This window comes from Trachypithecus francoisi, unplaced genomic scaffold, assembly GCF_009764315.1.
Source record: "Trachypithecus francoisi isolate TF-2019V2 unplaced genomic scaffold, Tfra_2.0 Lachesis_group4, whole genome shotgun sequence".
Taxonomy (NCBI): domain Eukaryota; kingdom Metazoa; phylum Chordata; class Mammalia; order Primates; family Cercopithecidae; genus Trachypithecus; species Trachypithecus francoisi.
This window is the reverse complement of record NW_022681469.1, coordinates 104,642,645-104,669,116: the sequence shown is the minus strand read 5'-3', so window position 1 is coordinate 104,669,116 and position 26,472 is coordinate 104,642,645. Positions and strand designations below refer to the sequence as shown.

Genomic DNA, 26,472 nt, shown 5'->3' with positions numbered 1-26,472 from the left:
ACCAGTGGTTGAGAAACCAAGAAGCCTCATATTCCAGATGTCTTCCGGGTACTGTTTACACTGGTATATAAGGCAAGAGTCACCTTCCTCCACCTGAGGGGAAACAAAATTATAGCACATCCTTAATGAAAACCACCTGGCCAGTATGATGCAGGCTTTTGTTATTTTCAGAATGCAGTAATGCAATGTGCTTGAGCCTTAACCTGCTGGAGAGAGACAAGCAGCCTGCGGCTGGCTAGAGTTCACGACAGCAGCCCTCCTATCAGCTGAGTGGGCAGGAAAAGGACCTAAAACTACAAAGCAGAAAGTACAGGTTAGGAAATTTCCTTGTGGCAAAACATATGCACAACATTGGGCGTCAAAGCTTTCTTCATTCCTGAATTCCTCTCCACTTCCCACTCCCAAAAGAGAGTCTGCTATTCTAGGTCAAACATACTTTAAATATAGGTACATTATGAATCAGCTAGAATTACATAATGATCAAGCAAGAAGGACCTTTAAAAGTATTGTCTAATAGAGCACTGACTCTGAAGCCACTTAATAAGTGGCTGTGTGACCTTCAGTGTCTTCATCTGGAAAATGGGCATAATAAAGGCAACTGTTTTTTGAAATTGCTGCAAAGACTGAGTTAATCCATGTAAAATGTTTAGAAAAGTGCTTGGCACATTGTAAGTACTAATAAGTTTTTAACTGTTCTTATAATTATAAACTGGTAAATCCCATTATTTTCATGGAGGAAGACACTAAGGCTCAGAATGCTAAAGTGACCCTGCAGTTGGCAGTAATAGGACTGTTCGCCAGGCTTCAGGTCTCTTTGACTCCTGAACCAGTGTTCTAGAGCATTAATGTGTAGCCCTGCATGTATGCTACTCCTTGACTAACTTTTAGGTCTTGAAAGACATAAATTAACAAACACAGTGCTTCTTTAGAAGCATATCTCACACAACGTGGGAATCTGTAACATGTTTTTAATTCACTCTTTTCATGCCAAGTTTAATCTTCTAACATCTGAAGAAAGGTACTGGCACTAAATCCAGAATGTCCAAAAGGAAGGATGGCACCAGACTGTAAAAGAAAATACACATAAACTTTTTTTTTTTAATTTTTCATTGAAGGAGGATCGAATACCTGAATATGCTTAGCATTTAAAGAAAGAGACTTCTTTTCTCTTTCTGCATTCTAGAAATACACTCATGTAAACCTCAGATGCTATTATCAGGGCTTGATGAGTTCCAACTTTCCGTAATTAATACCTATCAATTTAAAATTCAAGAGGCAAAAGAAGCTCACAAAATAATAATACGTAGTATTTAGTGAAGTACAACAAATGCAGCAGGATATAAAGATGTAACCAGAAAACATTCTATGCTACACTAAAGCCAGAGTAAGCTTTTAAACAATCTCATCACTTCTCTTTCTTTCACAGATGCATGCATACACGTACCCACATGCACACACACAATCACATCACAGTGTTTAAACCAGCCTATGAGGCCCTGAAATATCTGGCCTCCTGCACACCCCTGCATCTTTGTTGGAGCCTCACTCTCCTCAGCTCTCAGCCAGACGGGTCCTCTTTCCTTTCCTCAAACTCACACGTCTCTCTTCTGCTTTGGGGCCTTGACACTAGCATTCCCTGTGCCTGAAAAGTTTTTTACTTCCTCTAACTACACCTCTGCCTTGGCCTCTCCACCAAACTATTAACAGCTTGATTTATCCTTCAGACTCTGCTTAAACTTTTCCTCTAAGAAGCTTTCTCTAACAACCTGCACTAGCCTCTTTGCCCTCCCTCCTCCCCAACCAATCACACACAATGAAACACGGTTCTAACCACTTATCCAATAAATAACTTTCTTCCCCCACCAGACTGTAGGCCCAAGAAGGGCACAGGCTTTGTTCAACATTGCTTCCCCTGTGCCTAGCACAGTAGATGTTGAATGAAATTAACAACATCCCCTAAGGATTCAAAAGACCAAGTGATAAACTGATTTCCTAACTTCACTCAAATTTGACACATGGCATCCCATATCAAGCTGTCAGCATGACAAATACACAAACCACACGAACAGAGGCATGGGTTATATACTACCTTTGGAGAAAAATTCAGAATGAACAAAAACTTGGATTGGGATTATATGTATTTTAAAGTTACCATGTGCAAACTACAAGAAAAAAAAAAAAGTTACTTTTTAAAACAAGCTTCAGAAAAAGAAAAACTAACTTGTCACTAACACAACATGCTCATTTTGGAAGACCAAGTAGAAAAGTGGAGAGCGGAGGAAACAAGAATGCATGTGATCCTCCTAGGCTATTACCATTTCTTTCCCAAGTAAATTTATCTCCTAAAAGGAGAGAATATGCCGAACCATCATTCTAAGTGTATCTGGAAAAGTACCCAGTGGTGTGATGGGCTTCTATGAACAGTATGCCTACAAGGACGGGGCACGTGGGCTAAGGGAACAAGCAGCATCACGTAAAGCTGTCTTTGGCAATGGCTCCAGTGCCCTCTTCTTCAGGGTTTCCACCCTAGCACCACTCACAGCATTAACTTCTCTTACTTTGGGAAGAAAAAAGTAGACTTTTCCAACAGAACAGATAGGAATCACAAGACAAAGATTCCAAAAGATCCTTCTAGAGAGTTCTGCTTGCACAAGGACAGTCAGCAACAATAACAGCAAAAGCATTTCACTACCAGGAAATAGTTACTGTATCAAGAGACTAAACTTTCCATATAGAAAGGAGAAGGAAAAGAGGGGGGAAAAAACCCCCACAAAACAACAAAAAAAGTTGGGGGTGGGGAAGAATGGGAAAAAAAGAAGAGTGTCGAAGATGAAAGAAAAAAAGGTAAAAAGTGTGTGTAATGAATGGAAAGGATTGAGGGGACCAGTAACTAAATTTTACTCAAGTATATGCATCTGAGAGCTTAAAGAGACCTCAAGAGGAAAACTGCCAGGTCAAGCCTCCTCCCCTTAACGTTAGCAGTGCCTCTGGCATCCACCAAACCAAAGCCTAGCTTTGAGTTACTCTCATCTAATCTAATTGTAGACATCACTGAAGGTCCTGGAAGCAAACAAGAAAAACCTCTTCTCATTTAGGCTCTACTAATGATTACAGAAAAAAATAAACAGGCGAACTCACTGCTAATTATACTAGGCAAAGGGAAGGGATTCTGGGTACGCCCAACAGGGGCACCTTTGGCTGTGCTGTGTGACCTCCTCGAAGTTACTATGCCAACTGATCCTCCCACACACACCCATTCTTAAAACACCCTGCGCATTACCATACTACAACCTTTTAAAAAGTATCCCACAAAAGAATGGAAAATGTCTCTCACCCACTCTAAGGGATACTGGGAACATTTCTGCTTTCAAACACACTGCCTTTAAAAATTTAAAGACCTAATCTATTTTCTATGATAAAAAGTTTACTTCCAAAAAAGTGGCTAGCACATTTTCCAGCATATAGTAGGCTTTTATTAAATACTAGTTGCATACATGAAAAGAACGATCGTTCTGAATAATTTTCACAGCTGTAGAATAGTTACAACCTTCTCAAGATATGAAGCTTTTACCTCCACAAACTAGCAAAAAGGGCGGGTACTATTTTAAAGCCAATCTGTAAGGCACGGCAAGAAAGTTGCAAATATTTGCATTCATTTAACGGTAATTTCAGAGTCCGTAAAACAAAAGGAAATGCTCAACGAGAAAATATAAAAACCTTGTGCAGAGCTTTGAAACTGTGGAGTTGGGACTCTGACACCTTGGTCTGCACGCAGATGACTCAGAAGGTGACAAAGGGAAAATGTTTGCACTGAGGACTTTGATAAAGGATCTTTCCCCTGTGGAATTCCAGGTTACTGCTGGCATTCTTCTGAAACCTTCCAACCTAGCTGCGAGCCAAGGGAGTCCGGTTCCTTCGCCAAAATTCAAGAGATTCCCAGAGGACCCCACGACGGGACGTCTGCGCCTTCCTCCCGCTGCCATGAGAGCACCGTGCCTTTCAAGTCATCCCAAATCTCAGTCTTTGTAGCCTTCCTTGAAGCGAAAGGGCAGCCACAGCTCTTACCCAATCCCAAGAGAGGGCCGTGTGGTCCAGCAGGGTGACACGGTCCCGTGAAAGAACTGCTTTGGGAAATACTCCCGCTCCACGCTGGCCTCAGGAAAGGGCCGTGACCCCCGCCCCAGGACGAGTCCAGACACCGCCCTCCCGCAGCACAGACAAAGGACCGGCCCCCAGCGCGACCCTGGCCCGGCGCGGCCACTCACCGCTCAAATAGTTGGTCCACTTGTACAGCACCCCCTCCATGGCGCCCGCGGCCACTCGGCCCACGCCTGCCGGCCCCCTCACTGCCCCAGACCCCAGGAGGCGAGGAGCACCGGCAGCAGGGCCATTACCCGGCGCGGCCCAGACGCCCACTCCCGGCGCCCGGGCCCGGTGTGGGGACGCCCGGTCCGCCTCACATCCTCGGCCCGGGGGCGGGGTCACTGCGGCGGCCTCGGCGCGAGAAGCCCAGTCAGCCGGTGAGCCCGTGCTACGAAGCCGGGCACGCTGTTCACAAGGAGGCACGGGCTTGAGCCCTACGTGGGTCGGAGGGGCAGCCGAAGCCTCCGAAGTGCGGCAAGCGAGCTGCCGGTCGCAGGCGGCGCCACCGCACACTACCTGAACCCTCGACCCGCCGGGCCCGGGACGCGCTCACGCATGCCCAGTGCGCCGCTCGCGCGCCCCCTTCCCAAAATCCACTCCGGGATTTGGCGGCGGCGGCGGCGGGGCGGACTTTGTGGGCAAGGCACGCAGGGAAATTGAGTCCTGAGACGCGGACTGGTGACTAGGCGATGGGAGGAGGAACGCCCCTGAGACAAGTGTGGAGCACAGTTCTGACTGTAAATGGTGCCTGACGTTTGGGGGTCTACGTGACCTCTCACGATACCCCCTGGGTTCTTGTTCCAAAGCTGCCTAATTGATCTCACACACTTGAGGTAGCCGATAATAGGGCGTAAAGAGATGATTGGAATTTCAGGGTAGAATACTATGAGGCCACTGTAAACAGGTGTTGTCCAGACTCTAAGGTCTCGCTATTGGAAGTGTTGGTCCACTGACTCTGAGCATTGACATCACCTAAGAAAGAGCTTGTTAGAAATGTAGAATCTTGCACCCACCCCAGACCTCCAGAATCAAAATCTGCATTTTAAACAAGATCTCCAGGGGGATTCCTATGCACATAGAGTGAGGAAATGCACTATGCTAAGGATATTTGACCAGAAAAAAATGTTAACTACAGATTAAGTGGAAAGAGAAGGTGAGAAAAGAGTACAATACGATTTAAATCGCTTTAGGTATATGTTACAGAAGCATGCACCAAAATATTAAGAGAATTATTTGCAGCTGGTGGTGGTACCGACGAGCTTTCTTTTTCTTTAAAGTTGCCTGATTTAGTAAATAAAAATGCAAAACAATTATTCGTTATGTATCTGAAATTCCAATTTAATTCGACTCCCCAATTTTATCTGGAAATCCTACTTTAGTGCTTTCCAATTTCTTCCAAATTAACTACAATGAACATGCATTGCTTTTGAACTTAGGCGAAAAACAGAAAACTAGAAAATGTAAACTAAGATGAGGCTGTGTAATTCGTAACCATGATTACCATTTCTTCTTTAAAGCGGAAGTCTGCAAGTCGTAACTCATTATTTACCCTCTAAGGTAACTTAAGGAGTAAATTATTAGCAGCCATAACATGACGTGGTGCTGTGGAATGAATCAGACCTGGTTTGAAGGCAGAGCTCATCTGCTTCTGGACCAAATAACCTTAAGCAGGATAGTTAATCTCTCCTTGTCTAAATTTACTTCTCTTTTTAATGGGAAAAAAGGAACCTGCCTTACTGGTTGTAGTGAGGTTCATGCAACAGGAACGCGCTTTGTGATTCCTAAAGCACTATGTCAGTCTTTACAGTTTATGAGCAATAGCAAAATCCTAGGATCGTGGCATCTTGGAGGACCGCTCTCCAAAGGCGAGAGGTAAACGAGACTTTCCTGGAACCCCGACTGTTTCATAAGGCCCCGGGACTCTTCCTACGTCTCTCAGCGGGGTTCTTCGAAGATATACATCAGCCGGAGGAGTTTCCGGTTATCTCTGCGCCCCCCACCGCTCTCCCAAAATCCACGGGGGTTGAATTCTGTAAACCCCCGGGCTCTAGGACCACACTGGATGATCCGCCGCTTGGCAGCTGCCCGGCTCAACCGGGCTGTAAATTCCATCGTTGCAGCGTCATTGGCTTGAGAGCTGCCTGAAGGACAGCACCAAGAGCCAATGGAAGGCCGTATTCCCAGGCGTCCACGTCATAAGAGCCAATCAGGCCCTCATTTGGGCTTAACTCTTTAAAGGTGGGTTCGCGCCCCCTGAGAAAGTAGTTGGTAGTAAATGTGCCACGTCTTCTAAGAAGGGGGGAGTCCTAAACTAGCCTGAAGCCGTTGTCCCTAAGCCTTGAACTACGTTCTTAAATCTATGAAGTTGAGGGCCCCTTCCCTGCTTTTGTAGGGACTTCTTTCCTGCTTCAGCAACATGAGACTTTTCTTGTGCAACGCAGTCTTGATGCTGTTCGTCACTTCTTTGATTGGGGCTCTGATCCCTGAACCAGAAGTGAAAATTGAAGTTCTCCAGAAGCCATTCATCTGCCATCGCAAGACCAAAGGAGGGGATTTGATGTTGGTCCACTATGAAGGCTACTTAGAAAAGGACGGCTCCTTATTTCACTCCACGTAAGTAATTACGCCCCGCAGGTAAAATAATAATTAAGAATTCACTCATGCCAGCTCTCCAGCAGGAAAGGTGGCTTGTACCTGGTTTTACCTCTTTTACAAAACCGAAATATCTTATTTCCTTCTTTGGGAAAGGAAATTGTTTAAAGCCAGTTTTATGTAGCGAGCGAGGCCTTTGAAGGTCTTATTGGAAACATGTGGTCTGGAAAAGGCTGTTAGTTTTTTTTATTGTAAAAATTAGAACTAGAACCTTTGAAATATTGCAGAAATATATCTGGGTGTATAATTGGGCAATAAGTAGAAAAAGCCCAAAGAATGCTTATATCTCAAACTCCATTTCTTAGAGAAAATGACTTGATTCCATTTTTAATGTGATGTAGGTGATGTTCACCTAAAACTTCACAGCGACTTCAAAAGCAAACTACACAATCACTTATTTGCCTGTTGAAGGATATACTAATGCCGTTTCACTGACCTACTTAACTTTTGTTCTGACGGACACGATATTTTGGTCAAGGCACAGGACCATGATTTCAGTCATTTGCTTCTTTGTAGAGAGTCACACTTCATTCATGAGGTGGGTGTGGTTTTGGAAGTTTAGATGAAGGATTTTCAGGTGGTTACATTATCATTTCTGTTCTATAAATGAAGAAATTGGAACATGGAAATGGTTTACAGCCTAATGATTTTGAATTAGGCATCAGTTCCATTCATTCCATTATGAAGGTATTTAGTGAGCATTTCCTTGATGTTAAGCCATGTTCTGGGTGCTAGGGAGATTCACAAATTTTGGCTTATCATCATCTTCATCTATTCATTAATCTGTCCATCTATCAAACACTTATTGAATGGTCACAAGTCTGGTCCGGGAGACGCAAAGATGGCTAGAAGCAGGTTCTTGTCCTCTAACAGTACACCATCTACAGGCGGGAGGAAGACAAGTAAATAACGCAAGTGATACAGGGTACAGAATATTCAAAGTGCTAGCAAAGCATAACTGCACCTGGAAGTAGTTATGCTCCATGGGGTGGGGAAAGGGAAAGACTTCCCAGAGACCATAATTGAAGTGAGCCTTGGAAGATGAGTGGAGGTTTTCAGGGGGAAAGTAGGGAAGGAAGGATGTTGTACGTAGAGGGAATAACATGAATTAAAACAGTGAATCTTCATAGCCCATCCTCGACCTAGTTTTCTAATAAACTGCCTTTACTGGGCATTCAGACCTGGTCTCTCTTGAGGGTTGGGGAAATGAATAGGGCTCTTCTCTGAACTGTTAGCCCTGGGAAAAAGTTCCAGAAAGATGGCTTGCCTTAGAATTATCAACAGCCCTTTATTCTTGTCAACTAGGTGAATGCCACAGCGGACATTATGTGATTTGCATTTTGAATACTCAGTAACATTGTTATTTTTAGTCTGATCTCTTTTAGACTCAGCCTGACTTCTTTCAGATCTCTGAACCAAAAACCTGGGCTGACTTTGGTGGTAGCCATGGAATATTATTTAGTAGTTTGCTACTAAGTTCTAATACCTGATGAGGGGACTGTTATCATGCAGCCTCCATGTAAACGGTCAGAGGCTGCTAACTGTAAACATCATGAAGAAATACCATCAAATGGGCTGGGCGCGGTGGCTCACGCCTATAATCCCAGCACTTTGGGAGGCTGAGGTGGGCGGGTCATGAGGTCAGGAGTTCGAGACCATCCTGGCCGACATGGTGAAACCCCTTCTCTACTACAAATACAAAAATTAGCTGGATGTGGTGGCACACACAGGTAGTCCCAGCTACTCAGGAGGCTGAGGCAGGAGAATCACTTGAACCCGGGAGGCGGAGGCTGCAGTGAGCTGAGATTGCAGCACTGCACTCCAGCCCGAGCAACAGAGCGAGACTCTGCTCTGAAGAAAAAGAAATACCATCAAATGATCAGTTTGTAAGCACATTTGCCATCTCTAGAACCATAGCCTATGGGGTAAATTGCTTAGCCCTAACAAGAACTGTGCTAAAATTGTAGTCAGTAATGAGTAGTAGAATGTTTCCTCTTCTTTTTTCATTTCTAGCCTTCCCAAATTTTCTACAGTTAGCATTTTGTTACTTTGATCATTGGGCAAAATTACAGGAAAAAATGGCATTACCTAGATTTAGTAATCATGAAGCCTAGTACAGTGACTTCTTTTTCTTACCTACAAGATATCCTTGAATAGAATATTTTCCTTATTGCACTGAAAGGGAGCTAAGTAGGGATCAGGCATTACTCAGCCCTTAAGCCCCCCTGTATTTAGTTCAGCAGGTTGGTTTTCCTAGGCTAGACTCTCTTCAGCTTATGATCCAGGACATCCTATTTCCCTCCTCCCCAGTTAATGTGGTTCGACTGTGTCCCCACCCAATTCTCATCTTAAATTGTAGTTCTCGTAATCCCCACATGTTGTGGGAGGGACCTGGTGGGAAGTAACTGAATCATGAGGGCAGGTTTTTCCCATTCTGTCCTTCTTGTGATAGTAAGTCTCACGAGATCTGATGGTTTTATAAAAGGCAGTTCCCCTGCACACTCATTCTTGCCTGCTACCATAGAAGACATGCCTTTGCTCCTCCTTTGCCTTCCGCCATGATTGTGAGACCTCCCCAGCCATGTGGAACTGCAAGTCCATTAAACCTCCTTTTCTTTATAAGTTAGCCAGTCTCGAATATTTTTTCATAGCAGTAGGAAAATGGACTAATACACCAGTCCTTGAGGGGCTACTCTTCCAGACTTTCCTATATAGCCCCACTATAGACCCCTGAGGAGGAAACTGGGCTAGGGTCTGAGTGGGGATTTAGGGATGAAAAGCAGCCTTTTCTACTCGTCAGAGCCATCAGCAGGCCGTAGCTAAGGAAAGTTTGCAGGCAGTGTGTAAGACACTGTGCTTCTCACTCTCCATATTTGTGTGCATATGGACCCACATATGTTGGCAGTAAATTCTCCTTAGCCTTTCAATCTCCTTCCCAAACTCAGCCATTTTTCCATTATTTTCTCCCTGTTCTACAATCTAGTGGCCTTCCTGGGACAACATAACTTTGTGGTTAAGACCTTGAACTTCGGAGTTAGGTTTAAAGACTGGAACACTTAACCTGTGTTTCCTCATCTGTACAATGGGGTAGTAATGGTACTTACATTATAAGCTTATTGTAAGGGTTCAGAGGCAAAACATAAAATAAAATTTAGAATAATTCCTGGTATACGACAAATGTTCAGATGGTTGTTAATTGTTTTTATTTCCTCTGTCTTTCTTCAAGTATGTGAAATTTGCATCAAGAAAGATGGGCAGTGAATTGAATTCCTATAAACTTGACTTGGAGGTGTGTGTATGTGTGCAAATACAGAATAGCTGTATTTATTAATTTTTAAACTAGTAAACTTAACCACTTACTGGTGGGAAAATGCACTAAAGAAATTTTTTTAGAATTAGTAAGGAGTTCTAATGTGTTTTCTTTCTATCATAGTCACAAACATAACAATGGTCAACCCATTTGGTTTACCCTGGGCATCCTGGAGGCTCTCAAAGGTTGGGACCAGGGCTTGAAAGGAATGTGTGTAGGAGAGAAGAGAAAGCTCATCATTCCTCCTGCTCTGGGCTATGGAAAAGAAGGAAAAGGTAATAGTATTTCTGTATTTCTTACTATAGCACTAGAATTGTTCTCTGGATTAGGAGACATAAGTTAGAGTCACTACAACTTTTTTTTTCCCTAGAAGTTAATAGGAGGCATGTATTCCTTTAGCAACTGTATTATGTCTTGATTATCAATTGAAATGGCCAGTTTAAGTTTAATGTCTAAATGGGCAACTATACTAACAATAAAAAAAGAACATTGAGGTCTATTAATACTGTTCACCAATATGGTGGGTTGTTTTAATTGTGATAAAATATACATAAAATTTTTCATTTGAACCATTTTTAAGTACACAGTTCAGTGGCATTAAATATATTCACATTATCGTGGAACCATCACCATTATCCATCTTCAGAACGTTCTCATCTTCCCAAACTGAAACTCACCAATTTACTTTAACAATGCAGAAAGAAAGATCCCTTAACGTAAGTGTTTGGATGAGTTGAACCTGTGAAATATAGATTATTAAAGTATTGAATACATTTTAGATGTGGGTTGTATATGGGTTGTACTTCACAAATATTAAGTCTCCCACAGCAAACCGGGAGTTCTTTTAATTGCCATTTTAAAATTTATTTATAAAGCTTTTAATATGTATTTTTTAAAAAATCATAGAGCGACATGAAATGAATTTAATTCTCCCTGTGTCACAAAGCAGAAGCAAGCTGGCTAACTGGTCCAGACAGCTTTTGCGCTAGTTTTTCAGGGCAGACACATATACTGGTATTCAAGTGAGAAACCCTGCAACTTTCCAAAGAGCTGCTTTGTGATATATATCAAGAGGCCTGGGCCAGGCATGGTGGCTCACGCCTGTAATCCCAACACTTTGGGAGGCCAAGGAGGATGGATCACTTGAGGTCAGGAGTTCAAGACCAACCTGGCCAACATGGTGAAACCCTGTCTCTAGTAAAAATACAAAATTAGCTGAACATGGTGGCATGCGCCTATAATCTCAGTTACTTAGGAGGCTGAGGCAGGAGAATTGCTTTGAACATAGGAGGCAGAGGTTGCAATGAGCCAAGAACATGCCACTGTACTCCAGCCTGGGGGACAGAGTGAGACTCTGTCTCAAAAAAAAAAAAAAAAAAGAGATCTGAAGATGTCTATATGCATTTGTTCTATAATTTCTTCAAACCTAAGGGAATAATTAGATATCAGGAAAAAATCTGTGAACAGGGATATCTATCATTGCATTGTTTCTAAGCAAAAATTGGAACTGTCCTAAGTGGTATACTGATAAGAATTTAGCTAAATAAAATATGGCCCAGTTATTTAAAATGCCATTTCCAAAGAGTTTAAAAATTATATCTGAAATGTGTGAGATATAGTGTTATATATAAAAGTAGAAAATAAAGCTATAGTATATATAATATGATAGTAAATATAGGAAAAAGTACATATACATAGAAAGTTAATCACAAGGAAATAAGAAAGTTAAGAATGGACTGTGATACTGGGAATCATATTTATTTCTGGTTTTATCATCCAAGTACATGCTCTACAATGAGCATGTATTACTTACATAATGAAGAAAAAAAAGTTTAAGTAGTCATCAGAACCAGACAGACAACCACTCTGATATAGTATAAATACAGACTTCATAGCATCCTGAAGTCTAAGGTTAACCACTGACAAAGTGAGGAGTCAGGATTCCCAGCCCGTTTCCTGAGAAGGAAAATAGATGCCATATGGGAAGCATTATGTATTCCAAAATATACAAATCTATACAAATCTTGTTCATAGGATAAGATTTACTAACCAATTTCAATTCTTCTTTTAGTTATAATCCTCTTTAGAGAAGAAAACCAAGTATGTAGAAAATTTTTTCTGATACTGAGAATTTTTTCATTTTATCTTTATTGTCTCACCTTTAGTATTTATATACAGTAGTCCCCCTTTACCTGTGGTTTCACTTTCTACAGTTTTAGTTACCTGTAGTCAACTGCAGTCTGAAAATATTAAGGTATTTTGAGAATGAGAGACAGATCACATTCACATAACTTTTCTTGTGATATGTTGTTGTAATTGTTCTATTTTATTATTTTTAATCTGTTACTGTGACTATTTTATAAATTAAACTTTATCACAGATATGCATGTATAGGAAAAAGCATTGTATATATAGGGTTTGGTACTATCCACAGTTTCAGACATCCAATGCAGTTCTTGGGACATACCCAAAGGGGGACTACTGTACATTGTATTCATCCATTACTCTTTCTCATACTATATTTAACTCAAGTTTACTTCACAATAAGTAGAGATCTAAATTTGAGTCATTTCCTTCAAACTGAATGCCATGAAACTAATTTTTCTAATCTGTATTTAACACTAATTTTGTAGTCTTTTAGTACATGCTTGCATGCCTCTTTTGGAAAGATACCAGTTTTATCAACAACCTAGCACGTGTCACATCTCTGTCTAGATCTGAAATGGTAAGCTTCAGGACACTTTATAAGTTTTCTCTTTGGAATTTATGAATGCCCTTTCGTGGAAATATGTGGGATGGGGGGAGGATGACTAAGAAATATTTAACATGTTTACTCAGACCTGTATGGTAAATATAGTTATAAGGAAACAAGTTCGAGGAAAACAATTGTCCATACTCCACAGATGGGTGTTCATTTGTTTTAGGTTCCTGGGATTTTAACAAAGCTCTTTCCACTTTTAAAGATTTTGTCTCCCTTCTCAGAAATTCATTTTAATTTCTCCCATCCCATGAAATGTCTTCAACATATATATAATGTTCTATGTCAGAGGTAGTGTTTCCTAACTTTCTGAAATTGTTAAACCTTCCTGCATTATTTTTAAAGCCTGTGAGAAAATTATACCTCAGTAACATGTATTGAGAGTTTACTATTTGTCAAGCTTAATGCTAAGTATTTTGCATGGATTTTTCTCCCTTTATCCTCCCAACAGATTCTTGAGGTAAGAAATTTATTATCTGCATTTTATAGATGAAGAAATTGAGGCTTAGAGATGGGCAAATGTAAACTTCAGTCTCAGACAGTGTGACACCAGAGCTCGCTCAATTATATAGGTAGAAATGCCTTCCAGTGGTAGAAATGGCAATACTATATGTATTTCTAGGTCAGGACTTTCTGACCAAAAAGTTAGTTTATTACGTATAATATACTTAACTCTGAATTATCTAAAACCCTTTAAGTCCTTCTTGACATACAATATATATTAATTATATTAGAAATTTAATACCCAAGCCATTAGGTACATCTCTGTGTATATATATATGCATTGTGTGTCTGTGTATTTACATTTTAATTGTTAAGCCAAAGATAGAATGCTTTTGCTCTGCTAGTTTATATTATTTCTTCTTTTACTGTATTCTATTTGAGTAAAATATAATATACCTAATTTTCATCATATATGACAATCTTAGGAAGGCTCTTTAATTCAGTTAAAAAAAATACTTTGTCCATTACCATAAATTTTCTATTATTAAAACTTTTGGCTCTTTTAAAACTTTCTGCCTTCTCTCCTCATGTCAGGTAAAATTCCCCCAGAAAGTACACTGATATTTAATATTGATCTCCTGGAGATTCGAAATGGACCAAGATCCCATGAATCATTCCAAGAAATGGATCTTAATGATGACTGGAAACTCTCTAAAGATGAGGTGATCTTCCCTTCTTCCTACTCCTCTTTCTGCTTTTCTTTGGTTGTTTGGGGTTTTGTTTTGTTTCTGTAACTCACTTTTTAAATATGTGTATATTTAAAATTTACTTTTATTTAGATAATATTTATTTATAAGTTTTCTTAAAATACTGATGCTTTGAAAGTGGACTTTTTCATAATAAATCATTGTTTTGGAGAGAAATATATTAAGACTTAAAAAGCACCGTTCAATCTTTTGCTTTTTTTCTTCCCAGTACTTAGGGTTCACTGTATCTTATCCTTACCCTTGGGTCTTTGAAAAAACCATTTTGCCAAGACCGTTTCCATCTGGAGTTACTGTATAAGAAGCTAGCTGTCCTGAGAAATATCTCATGTGGACAGTTTCTGTTAAAACTATAGACTGGCTGTTAAATACATCTTGTAGTGTTTTCCTAGCAATTAACAGCAAGCAACTTACATGCTCAGTTTTGTTCAGGTTGCCCCAGATAAAGGAGACCCCAGCCTGGGTTTTACACAGCAGGGCTCCAGCCCCATCAAGGTCTGAGCCTTTGGGTAAAGAGAAAGGAAGAAGAGGCTTCTCCTTATAATTCGGCCATTGTTACACATACCTGTCTTAGTCTGGCTGCTGTGGGGAAAGAAGTGGAGGGAGATATTTATCCCTGTTTTTTATCTACTCATACTCCATTCTGTCCTGACTGGTCAGGTATCAAGTTCCTTTCTATGCTTTGATCAAATTCATTCTAATGGCCAGGAAATGATTAAGTCTTGAATAAGCCAAATTGTATGAACCAGGGGTTCATGATCCACAGCCACTAAATTTATAACACCTCATAGTATTACCAGTCATATGCCTTTTTCTTCCATCCAAGATAAATTTTAATTCCCTTTCATTAAATAATTTTGAATATATAACAAGTCAGATGGTTCAAAACAAAAAGATATTTATTTATTTCCTGAGATGGAGTCTTACTCTGTTGCCCAGGCTGGAGTGCAGTGGCAAAATCTCAGCTCACTGCAACCTCCGCCTCCCGGGTTCAAGCAATTCTCCTGCCTCAGCCTCCCAAGTAGCTGCACCACCACGCCCAGCTAATTTTTGTATTTTTAGTAGAGATGGGGTTTCACTGTGTTGGCTAGGCTGGTCTTAAACTCCTGACCTCGTGATCCGCCCACCTGGGCCTTCCAAAGTGCTGGGATTACAGATGTGAAGCACCATGCCCAGCAGAAAGATATTTATTCAAAAGTCTTGGCTGGGCGAGGTGGCTCACACTTGTAATTCTAGCACTTTGGAAGGCTGAGGCAGGAAGATTGCTTGAGGCCAAGACTTCAAGACCAACCTGGCCAACATAGGAAGACTTTGTTTCTGTTATTTACATTTTTTTTTTTGTTTTAGACAGTCTCGCTGTGTTACCAGGCTGGATTGCAGTGGTGCGATCTCGGCTCACTGCAACCTCCACCTCCCAGGTTCAAGTGATTCTTCTGCCTCAGCCTCCCAGGTGGCTGGGACTACAGGTGCATGCCACCACACCCAGCTAATTGTCATATTTTTAGTAGAGATGGGGTTTCACCATGTTGGCCAGGATGGTTTCGAGCTCCTGACCTTGTGATCTGCCTGCCTCAGCCTCCCAAAGTGCTGGGATTACAGGCGTGAGCTACCGCACCCGGCCTATTATTTACATATTTTTAAAAGTCTTTCTCCTACCCACATCCTCTTCTATTCTATTATTCCCACATCCAGTTTTATTAATTACTTTTTTCTTTCTTTCTGTTTTTTTTTTTTTTTTTTGTAAAGATGAAGTCTTGCTATGTACAGGCGTGTACCACTGCATCTGGCTCAGTTTTTATTAGTTTCTAATATATCCTTCCAGTGTTTCTTTCTGCAAATCCAAATATACTCCTATTTCCCCCCTTTCTTACCCAAAAGGTAGCAAACTATACATACTGTTTTGTCATTTTGCTTTATTCACACAATATATCCTAGAAATACATTCTACATTAATCCATAGAATTTCATCATCTCTCCCCCACCCCTTTTTTAAAAAAGTGCATTAAATCACTTTAACTTAAAAATAAATATATACTATATGTGTACTTCTTGGAAGCTGGGGGAGAGAGGATTTGAAATTGCTGGTCTAAACAGAAGGAAGAGAGGTGATATGATTAAAACTGAAAATATAGGCTGATTTCCGTTGTGGTGAATCTTGTGGGAAATTGAAAACAATATTTATGTTTTTAAATATCTGAATGAAATGAAAATGAATGCCGGGCATGGTGGCTCACACCTGTAATTCCAGCACTTTGGGAGGCCGAGGCAAGCAGATCTTCTGAGATCAGGAGTTTGAGACCAGCCTGGCCAACATGGTGAAACCCTGTCTCTACTAAAAATACAAAAATTAGCCAGGCATGGTGGCAGGTGCCTGTAATCCCAGCTACTGGGGAGGCTGAGGCAGGTGAATCGCTTGAACCTGGGAGTTGGAGGTTGCAGTGGGCCGAGATCATGCCACTGTACTCCAGCCTGGGTGATAGAGCGAGACTCCACTTCAAAAAAGAAAAAAAATGAAAATGGAAAATTGTAGTCTAGGCACCTATCAGGCCTGACTTTCTGAGATTGGAAGGTTGTGATTAGACTTAATCAGTGTGGCATAATCATAACCAAACCCAGAAGACCCACTACTTGCAGACATTTATTCAAGTCAAAGATGCCACTATTGAGTTTTAAGAGAAGTGTCCATGGGGTGCAGTGGCTCATGCTTCTAATCCCAGCACTTTGGGAGGCTGAGGCAGGTCAATTGCTTCAGCCCAGGAGTTCAAGACCAGCCTAGGCAACATGGTGAAACCCCATCTCTACAAAAAATATAAAAGTTAGCCAGATGTGGTAGTGCATGCCTATAGTCCCAGATACCTGTGAGGCTGAGGTAGGAGGATTGCTTGAGCCTGGGAGGCAGAGGTTGCAGTGAGCCAAGATGGTGCCACTGCCCTCCAGCCTGGGTGACAGAGCAAGATTCTGGCTGAAAAAAAAAAAGAGAAATGCCTGGAATTTAGATTTAGATTAAGAACAAGTAGTACGCTCTCACATAATACAAGCCTTATATGAGGATTGTATGCATGACATAAGCTTTATCTTTGCCTTTGAACACTATATAGTGGTATGTTCCCAGTTGCAACATTTTAAATTTACAAGTAAGAAAGTAAAACAAAGCTTCATATCTGTGAAAGTGAAGCTTCATATCTGTGAAATATGCCACTATTTAGTTTTAAGAGAAGTGTCCATGGGGTGCAGTGGCTCATGCTTTTATATATATATATATATGTTTTTAGTTTTTTATTTTTTTGACAGAATCTCACTCTGCTGCCCAGGCTGGAGTGCAGCAGTGCAATCTCGATTCACTGCAACCTCCACCTCCCGGGTTCAAGCGATTCAACTGCCTCAGCCTTCTGAGTAGCTGGGATTACAGACGCATGCAACCACACCTGGCTAACCTTTTTTGTGTGTTTTTAGTGAAGATGGGGTTTCATTATGTTGGCCAGGCTGATCTCCAACTCCTGACCTCAAGTGATCTTCCCACTTGGGCCTCCCAAAGTGCTGGGATAACAGGCGTGAGCCACCACACCTGGCCCTGCCTTTGAGCAATATTTTGTGTCTCCACTGTAGCAGTTTAGCAACAGTTTTTTTAAGGGAAAAAGTTTCTTATAACTTTTTAACTATCGTTAGAACTATGTCATAAAATGGCTGTTTAGAAGTTATTATATTTAGTTAACTATTATATTATAATAAGTTATTATATTTAGTTCAGTTAACTAAATATAATAACAGTCCATGTCTGTGATATTGACTGGCTTCATGTGGGTATCTTATGAATCCAAGTTATTAATGGGATCTGTTATTTTGTAGGTTAAAGCATATTTAAAGAAGGAGTTTGAAAAACATGGTGCGGTGGTGAATGAAAGTCATCATGATGCTTTGGTGGAGGATATTTTTGATAAAGAAGATGAAGACAAAGATGGGTTTATATCTGCCAGAGAATTTACATATAAACACGATGAGTTATAGAGATACATCTACCCATTTAATATAGCACTCATCTTTCAAGAGAGGGCAGTCATCTTTAAAGAACATTTTATTTTTAAACAACGTTCTTTCTTGCTTTGCTTTTTATTTTTATATATTTTTTCTGACCCCTATTTCAAGAACCCCTTAGGGTTTCTATGTACCTATTTCTTTCTGGTAAGTTATTGGGAAGAAAAAGCTAATTTGTCTTTAAATAGAAGACTTGTGGACAATTTTTCACTTTCACAGATACGAAGCTTTGTTTTACTTTCTTACTTGTAAATTTAAAATGTTGCAACTGGGAACATACCACGACATGAGACCAGGTTATAACACAAATTAGCACCCTATATTTCTGCTTCCCTCTATTTTCTCCAAGTTAGAGGACAACATTTGAAAAGCCTTTTGCAATAGCCCAAGGCTTGCTATTTTCATGTTATAATGAAATAGTTTATCTGTAACTGGTTCTGAGTCTCTGCTTGAGGACCAGAGGAAAATGGTTGTTGGACCTTACTTGTTAACGGCAACTGCTTTACTAAGGAGATGTGCAATGCTGAAGTTAGAAACAAGGTTAATAGCCAGGTGCAATGGCTCACGCCTGTAATCCCAGCACTTTGGGAGGCTGAGGCAGGCGGATCACCTAAGGTCGGGAGTTTGAGACCAGCCTGACCAACATGGAGAAACCCCGTCTCTACTAAAAATACAAAATTAGCCGGGCATGGTGATGCGTGCCTGTAATGCCAACTACTCAGGAAGGCTGAGGCAGCAGAATGACGTGAACCTGGAGGTGGAGGTTGCGGTGAGACAAGATCATGCCATTGCACTCCAGCCTGGACACTCTGTCTCAAAAAAAAAGAAAACATGGTTAATAACATATAAATATGTATGCATTGAGACATGCTACCTAGGACTTAAGCTGATGAAGCTTGGCTCCTAGTGATTGGTGGCCTATTATGATAAATAGGACAAATTATTTATGTGTTAGTTTCTTTGTAATAAAATTTATCAATATGTTATAGATGAGGTAGAAAGTTATATTTATATTCAATGTTTACTTCTTAAGGCTAGCGGAATATCCTTCCTGGTTCTTTAATGGGTAGTCTATAGTATATTATACTACAATAACATTGTATCGTAAGATAAAGTAGTAAACCAGTCTACATTTTCCCATTTCTGTCTTATCAAAAACTGAAGTGGGCTGGGCGTGGTGGCTCATGCCTGTACTCCCTGCACTTTGGGAGGCCAAGGAGGGTGGATCTCTTGAGGTCAGGAGTTTGAGACCAGCCTGGCCAACGTGGTGAAACCCCATCTCTACTAAAAATACAAAAATTAGCCAGGCGTGGTGGTACACACCTGTAGTCCCAGGTACTCGGGAGGCTGAGACAAGAGATTTGCTTGAACCCGGGAGGTGGAGGTTGCAGTGAGCCAAGATTGTGCCACTGTACTCCAGCCCGGGTGACAGAACAAGACTCCATCTCAAAAAAAAAAAAAAAAATGAAGCAGACCTACAGCAGCTAATATTGAATAAATACCTATCCTGGACTTAAAAAAATTTTTTTTAATTATAATTTTATTTTAAATTGACTTTTATCTTTAATTCTTTTTTTAAAGTTATCAAATCTTCATTTTCTAAGAATAGCCCTTTATAGTGTACAAAATGATATTAAGTGCATTATTATCTTTGATTTTCATGGCTCTGAGTCATAAAACAAGCTGGTAGATCTCACTGTACCTAATTTATAGATGAGGAAATTGTCATTCAAAAAGATGGATTGGTATGCCCAGGGTTAGCACTAACCTGTAGAACCAGTATTCAGTCCCCAAGTTCAGTGTCTTCTACTGCCCTCTACTAATGAAAAAGTGAAATTTTTCCTTGCGCCTAATTCTCTCTTTAGTTTGCTGTTCCGTTGTTTATCTTTGAGTCTTCAGTCTCTGAAATGGCTTTCTGCCTGTTTCTGGTACATTAGAATTCTCACTATATCGAAATGGCTCCAGATTCATAGCATAATCTTGCAGTTAGCTCTGAATTGCCTCAGAAACTCTGAACAATGCGAGGTTCCAGATGTGTTTTACTTCTTTCATTCCTATTTACCCCCATTTGTTGTTTAAAAAGAATTATGAACAATTATTACATCATATGTAGACCACTTTCACTGATTATATATTGACATTGTCCTCAGTAAAACATAAAGTTCTTAACAAGACTATACTGTAATACCTTTCTCCAACAAAATCAGCTGTATGTTAAAAACTATTAAGTCATTGCTAATGTTTTAAGCCATAATACAGAGAGCCTTATACTCTATGACAGGAGGAGGGAAAGTAGTTTGTCCTACGGTGCTACTCTGCATAAACATTACTGATGCTATCTATAGTAGGGCAAGAAAAGTAAAAAGAGTTTTGATTATTCAGGCAGCATTTTTAAAAACCTGTGAATTTGTATCAGTTCTCATCTAAACATTTGGACACAAGTATAAAATGAAAACATATGCACAAGTTATGATTTTTAAGTTATCTGCTTTTTTTGTTTCACCGTACCTTTGCACCCTTCTGTTAGTGGGAATGATCAGACACGAACTGTGACTTCACATGTATAGTCATACCTCGCTTAACGATGGAGATGCACTCTGAGAAATGTCTAATTAGGTTATTTCATCGTTGTGGGAACATCATAGAGTGTACTTACACAAACCTAGATAGTGTAGCCTGCTACACATGTAGGATATGTAGATAGCCAATTCTCCTAGGCTACAGCATGTTGCTGTTCTGAATCTTGTAGGCAATTGTAACACAACGGCAAGTGTCTGCTTATCTAAACATATCTAAACATAGAAAAGATACTATAACAATATGGTATAAAAGATTTTGTAAAAAATCTGGTCAGGTGCAGTGGTTCATGCCTGTAATCCTAGCACTTTGGGAGGCTGAGGCAGGTGGATTGCTTGATCCCAGAAGCTCAAAACCAGCCTGGGCAACATGGCGAAACACCGTCTCTACTAAAAGTACAAAAACTGAGGTTGGAGGATCACCTGAGCCTGGGAAGGTCAAAGCTGCAGTGAGCCATGATCATATCACTGTGCTCCAGCCTGGGTGACAGAGTGACACCCCAACTCAAAAAAAAAAAATATATATATATATATATATATTTACATATATATACATATATAAATACATAAATATATATACATATATATGGTATACCTGTACAGGGCACTTACTAACGGAGCTGACTGGAAATTGCTCTGGATGAATCAGTGGTGAGTGAATGTAAAGGCCTAGGACATTACTGTACACTACTGTAACTTTATAAACACTGTACACTTAGGCAACACTAAATTTATAAAAAATGTTTTTCTTCTGATTGGTCATGGTGCCTCATGCCTATAATCCCAGCATTATGGGAGGCCAAGGTGGGTGGATCACTTGAGGTCATGAGTTTGGGACCAGCCAGGCCAGCATGGCTAAACCCCATCTCTACTAAAAATACAATAATTAGCCAGGTGTGGTGGTACATGCATGTAGTCCCAGCTAATTGAGAGACTGAGGCAGGAGAAATGCTTGAATCCAGGAGGTGGAGGTTGCAGTGAACCAAGATCAAAACAGTGCACTCTAGCCTGGGCAACAGAGGAGCAAGACTGTCTCAAAAAAAAAATTTTTTTTTCTACAATTTTTATAGAAATAATAAAAAACTAAGCTTACTGTAAATTTTCTAGTTTAGAAACTTTTATTTAAAAACAATTTTTGGACTCTTCTAGCAATAACGTAGCTTAAAACACATTGTACAGCTGTACAAAAATTTTTATATCCTTATAAGCTTTTATATATTTAAATTTTGAATTTTTAAACTTTTTGGTCAAAAACCAAGACAAACACACTAGCCTAGGTCTATGCAGGGTCAGGATCAAGACATCCCTAGCAGGTGACAGGAATTTTTCAACTCCATTTATAATCTGTGGGGCCATGATCATATATATGTGGTACGTTGACCAAAACGTGTTGTGCCATGACTGTATAATTTGCGTCAATACTGCTCAATGTGCCATATTTAAATTTACATGACTATATTGTGATATTCTTTTCAAAATAAAGTTTATTTGGGAAATAACTGATTTTGTGAAAAATTCTTCAACACCAATTTCCTCAGCAGTTGTATTGATTTTCTTACCTGTTATTATAAATTTTATACCAAAAGTGAGGAAGATGGACAAGTAGTGGAAGGAGATGCGTACAGTGACACTTTGATCATGCCTCTGATTATCTGCTCTGTATAGGTATATTTGTAAGAAAAGCTGTGGTTTGATTTAAGTTGCTTTGAAATATGCATTAAGTCTTGACCTTTAGCATGATAGTTAATAGTTAATTCTTAGCACTGAAGAAAGTGTTTTTGGTTTCTTGAAGGGGAGGAGGGAGGGTGATGGTTATTATCACTGTTGTTTTGGTTTAGGGTTTTATCGTGTGTAGCAGGTGGACACAATGATTTATGCCTACTGCGTAAATCAGCGCTATAAAATACCCTCTGTGATTAAACAATGCAGGGTTGCCATGAAAATAACAAGAAACAGTGATTTTTGATTCAGATGAAGAATCTAGCCATTTGGATATTTCCTTGTGGAAATGAATTTGTAGTTTTTATTTTATTAATGATGTGCGGGATATTGCTTATATTTCTTTTTTTTTTTTTTCTTTTGTTGTTGTTGTTGAGACAGAGTTTCACTCTTGTTGCCCAGGCTGGAGTCCAGTGGTGCGATCTCGGCTGACCACAACCTCCACCTCCCAGGTTCAAGAGATTCTCCTGCCTCAGCCTCCAGAGTAGCTGGGATTACAGGCATGCACCACCATGCCCAGCTAATTTTTTTTTTTTTTTTTTTAATTACAGACAGGGTTTCTCCATGTTGGTCAGGCTGGTCTTGAACTCCCAACCTCAGGTAATCCACCTGCCTCAGCCTCCCAAAGTGCTGGGATTACAGGTGTAAGCCACCGTGCCCGGCCTATTGCTTATATTTCTGATGTTATGTGGAGGTCAACATGCTCTCTCTCCCCGCTGAACTGTGTATATATAGGTGATTTCTCAGTGTTGTTTGGAAATTGCAAAAGGAGAAAAAGGAATTTGGTGGCATGTTATGGGAAAATATATTCTGTTACCTTTTTATTAAAAAGGTAAATTATAGGCTGAGTGTGGTGGCTGATGCCTGTACTCCCAGCACTTTGGGACGCTGAAGTGGGGGGATCACTTGAGGTCAGGTGTTCGAGACCAACCTGGTCAACATGGTGAAACCCCATCTCTACTAAAAATACAAAAATTAGCCAAGCATGATGGTACACGCATGTAATCCCAGCTACTAGGGAGGCTGAGGCAGGAGAATCATTTGAACCCGGGGGGGTGGAGGTTGCAGTGAGCCAAAATTGTGCTACTTCATTCCAGCATGGGTGACAGAGCAAGACTCCATCCCCAAAAAACAAAAGAAAAAAAAAAAAAAGCACTATCAGATGCAGGGAAACAAAAAACTAAAAAAGTCAATTAGCGTTATAATAATAACCCTAGGAAAATAAAAAAGAACTTCTTTTCCAGAGATGCAGAGCACTCGGACGTAAGAATTTTTGTTTTTTGTTTTTTGCCCATTTTACCTTAAATTGAAATCTAAGATGTCAAAATGGTTATAAACTTATATGCTCATTTAAAAGCATTTCTATGCATTACTATTATAGTACTTCTGTCTCTTAATATCCTTAGCATTCTTTTTTTTGTGTGTGAGACAGAGTCTCACTCTGTCGTCCAGGCTCGAGTGCAGTGGCAAGCGATCGTGGTTCACTGCAAGCTCCACCTCCTGGGTTCACACCTTTCTCCTGCCTCAGCCTCCCAAGCAGCTGGGACTACAGGTGCCCACCACCATGCCCGGCTAATTTTTTGTATTTTTAGTAGAGATGGGGTTTCACCATGTTAGCCAGCATGGTGTCGATCTCCTGACCTCGTGATCCACCAGCCTCAGCCTCCCAAAGTGCTGGGATTACAGGCGTGAGCCACCGCGCCCAGCCAGTACTTCTGTCTCTTAATATCCTTAGCATTTTTTTTTTTTTTTTAATCTCAGCTCACTGCAACCTCCCAGGTTCAAGTGATCTTCCCACCTTAGTATCCTGAGTAGCTGGGACTACAGACACATGCCAACACACCCAGCTAATTTTTGTATTTTTAGTAGAGATGGGGTTTCACCATGTTGGTCAGGTTGGTCTCGAACTCCTGAACTCAGATGATCTGCCCACCTCAGCCTCCCAAAGTGCTAGGATTATAGGCGTGAGCCACTGTGCCTGGCCAGCATTCTTTTTAGTAGGGTTTGTGTATTCCCTTTAGTACAATGAAGTCCGTACATTCTTACCTTGGGTCTGGAGCCTGTTTGAAGATAAATGATTTTTTCTTTAAAATGCTGTTTTGGTCTCCTTTACCTTTGCCTCGTCTACCTCCAACTCCTTGCTTTAGGCTAACTGCAGAAGGAGGCCGTAGCAAACATTACTGTCAGGGCTCCATCCTCAAGTAAAATGAGACGCACACCTTAGTTCTTAAAGGTTGCAGAAAAGTAGCAGTGATTCACATTTTAGTGCACGGCAGAATCACATGGGGTGTATTAAAAGTGCAGATTCCTGAATCCCCAGAGATTCTCATTAATTATTGGATTGGGTCTGTGAATCTGCAGTTTTTGTTGTTGAGACAGAGTCCTGCTTTGTCACCCAGGCTAGAGTGCAGTGGCACGATCTCGGCTCACTGCAACCTATGCCTCCCAGGTTCAAGTGATTCTCCTGCCTCAGCCTCCCAAGTAGCTGGGACTAAAGGTGCATGCCAGCCTGCCTGGCTAATTTTTGTATTTTTAGTAGAGTCCAGGTTTCACCATGTTGGCCAGACTGGTCTAGAACTCCTGACCTCAAGTGATCCCCCCTCCCCGACCTCAGCTTCCCAAAGTCCTGGGATTACAGGTGTGAGCCATCACGCTGGGCCTGAATCTTCATTTTAACATGCTTGCTGATGACCCCGACACAGGTGGTCCAAAAACCTGAATTTGAGGGACGGATAACTTCACTAGTTCCCTGCCCTTGTAAATACAGTCTTCTATATTTGTATTTTCTATGAACATTCTTTTATGTATTCCAGAAAGCATTGTGCATTGGGGCAACTAATTGTGCCTCAAAATGAGTATAAAGGCCAAAAGATAAGTTGTGTAGAGATACCATCCTCCCCAGGGTTAGAATTTCTTTATGGGCTGGGTGCAGTGGCTCACACCTGTAATCCCAGCACTTTGGGAGGCCGAGGCGGGCAGATCACGAGGTCAAGAGATCGAGACCATCCTGGTCAACGTGGTGAAACCCGGTCTCTACTACAAATACAAAAATAAGCTGGGTGTGGTGGTGCATGCCTGTAGTCCCAGCTACTTGGGAGGCTGAGGGAGGAGAATTGCTTGAATTCAGGAGGCGGAGGTTGCAGTGAGCTGAGATCGCACCACTGCACTCCAGCCTGGTGACAGAGTGAGACTCTGTCTCAAAAACAACAACAACAACAACAACAAAAAACTATTTTTATGACTGAATTCTTTCAGCAAAAAGTTAATGGTCAATAAATACATTTTTGTGAACATCTTCTCTACCAGAAGAAGGAAAAGAGCACTGAACTTCCCTAAAATTACTCTTCTATATATATTTTTTTCAGAATTATCTGCAACATACCCCTGTAGAAGAATGTACAAGCAGATTTAGGAAAAAAATAAATGACTCTTCTAGCCAGCCATGGTGGCTCACGCCTGTAATCCCAACACTTTGGGAGGCCGAGGCAGGAGAATCACTTGAGCTCAGGAGTTTGAGACCAGCCTGGGCAACATAGTGAGATCCCATCTTTACAAAAAAATTATTTAAAAAATTAGTCAGGCATCATGGTGTATGTGTGTAGTCCCAGCTACTCAGGAGGCTGAAATGGAAAGATTGCTTGCAAAGCCCAGGAGTTTGAGGCTGAAGTGAGCTATGATCACAGCATTGCACTTCAGCCTGGGTAACAGGGAGACCCCAATGTTAAAAAAAAAGAAAAAAAAGACTGTCCTAAATATGTGTATATATATATGTGCGTGTATGTCCATATAGTATGTGTATGTCATATATATAGTAGATACTGTGTATATACACTGTGTAATTTTGTACCAAAGATAGTAATTGAAATGCTCTCTCTAGTACATGGTACCCTTCTGTGAAAACTTGTCTTTGCCATGCAGTTAAATTTCTTTTTGTGCATTTGGTGTCTGTCATTCTGTACTTTGCCCACGTTTCTGTGTTTCACTCATAATTTAAGTAAAATTTCCTAACAGTTCTCCATTTAAAACTAAGGATAATCTTTTCCTCCCTTCAACGTGGGAATAAAGTAGCTCATT

General features: G+C 40.7%; 2 protein-coding genes across 4 annotated transcripts in view; one reads left to right on the top strand and one right to left on the bottom strand.

Moving 5' to 3' along the window:
- The window catches only part of PLEKHA8 (pleckstrin homology domain containing A8), a 69,765-nt gene extending 65,052 nt beyond the window's left edge, over window positions 1–4,713 (bottom strand). For both annotated transcript variants that reach the window (XM_033194045.1, XM_033194046.1), the window contains exon 1: window positions 4,266–4,713. In XM_033194045.1, the coding sequence (XP_033049936.1) occupies window positions 4,266–4,305 (40 nt within the window). In that variant the 5' untranslated portion in view covers window positions 4,306–4,713. The remainder of the gene's footprint in view (window positions 1–4,265) is intronic.
- Window positions 4,714–5,556: 843 nt separating this feature from the next.
- FKBP14 (FKBP prolyl isomerase 14) lies at window positions 5,557–22,178 on the top strand. 2 transcript variants are annotated; one of them, XR_004433197.1, is made up of 5 exons: window positions 5,557–6,756; window positions 10,229–10,380; window positions 12,739–12,830; window positions 13,902–14,029; window positions 17,918–22,178. XR_004433197.1 is itself a non-coding variant. In XM_033194044.1 (4 exons), exons 1-4 carry the CDS (start codon window positions 6,560–6,562, stop codon window positions 18,074–18,076), a joined length of 636 nt encoding a protein of 211 aa, XP_033049935.1. In that variant the 5' UTR covers window positions 5,557–6,559; the 3' UTR covers window positions 18,077–22,178. The 2 variants fall into 2 exon arrangements, 1 of the variants encoding a protein (XP_033049935.1); XM_033194044.1 differs by lacking the exon at window positions 12,739–12,830.
- Window positions 22,179–26,472: the final 4,294 nt, after the last annotated feature.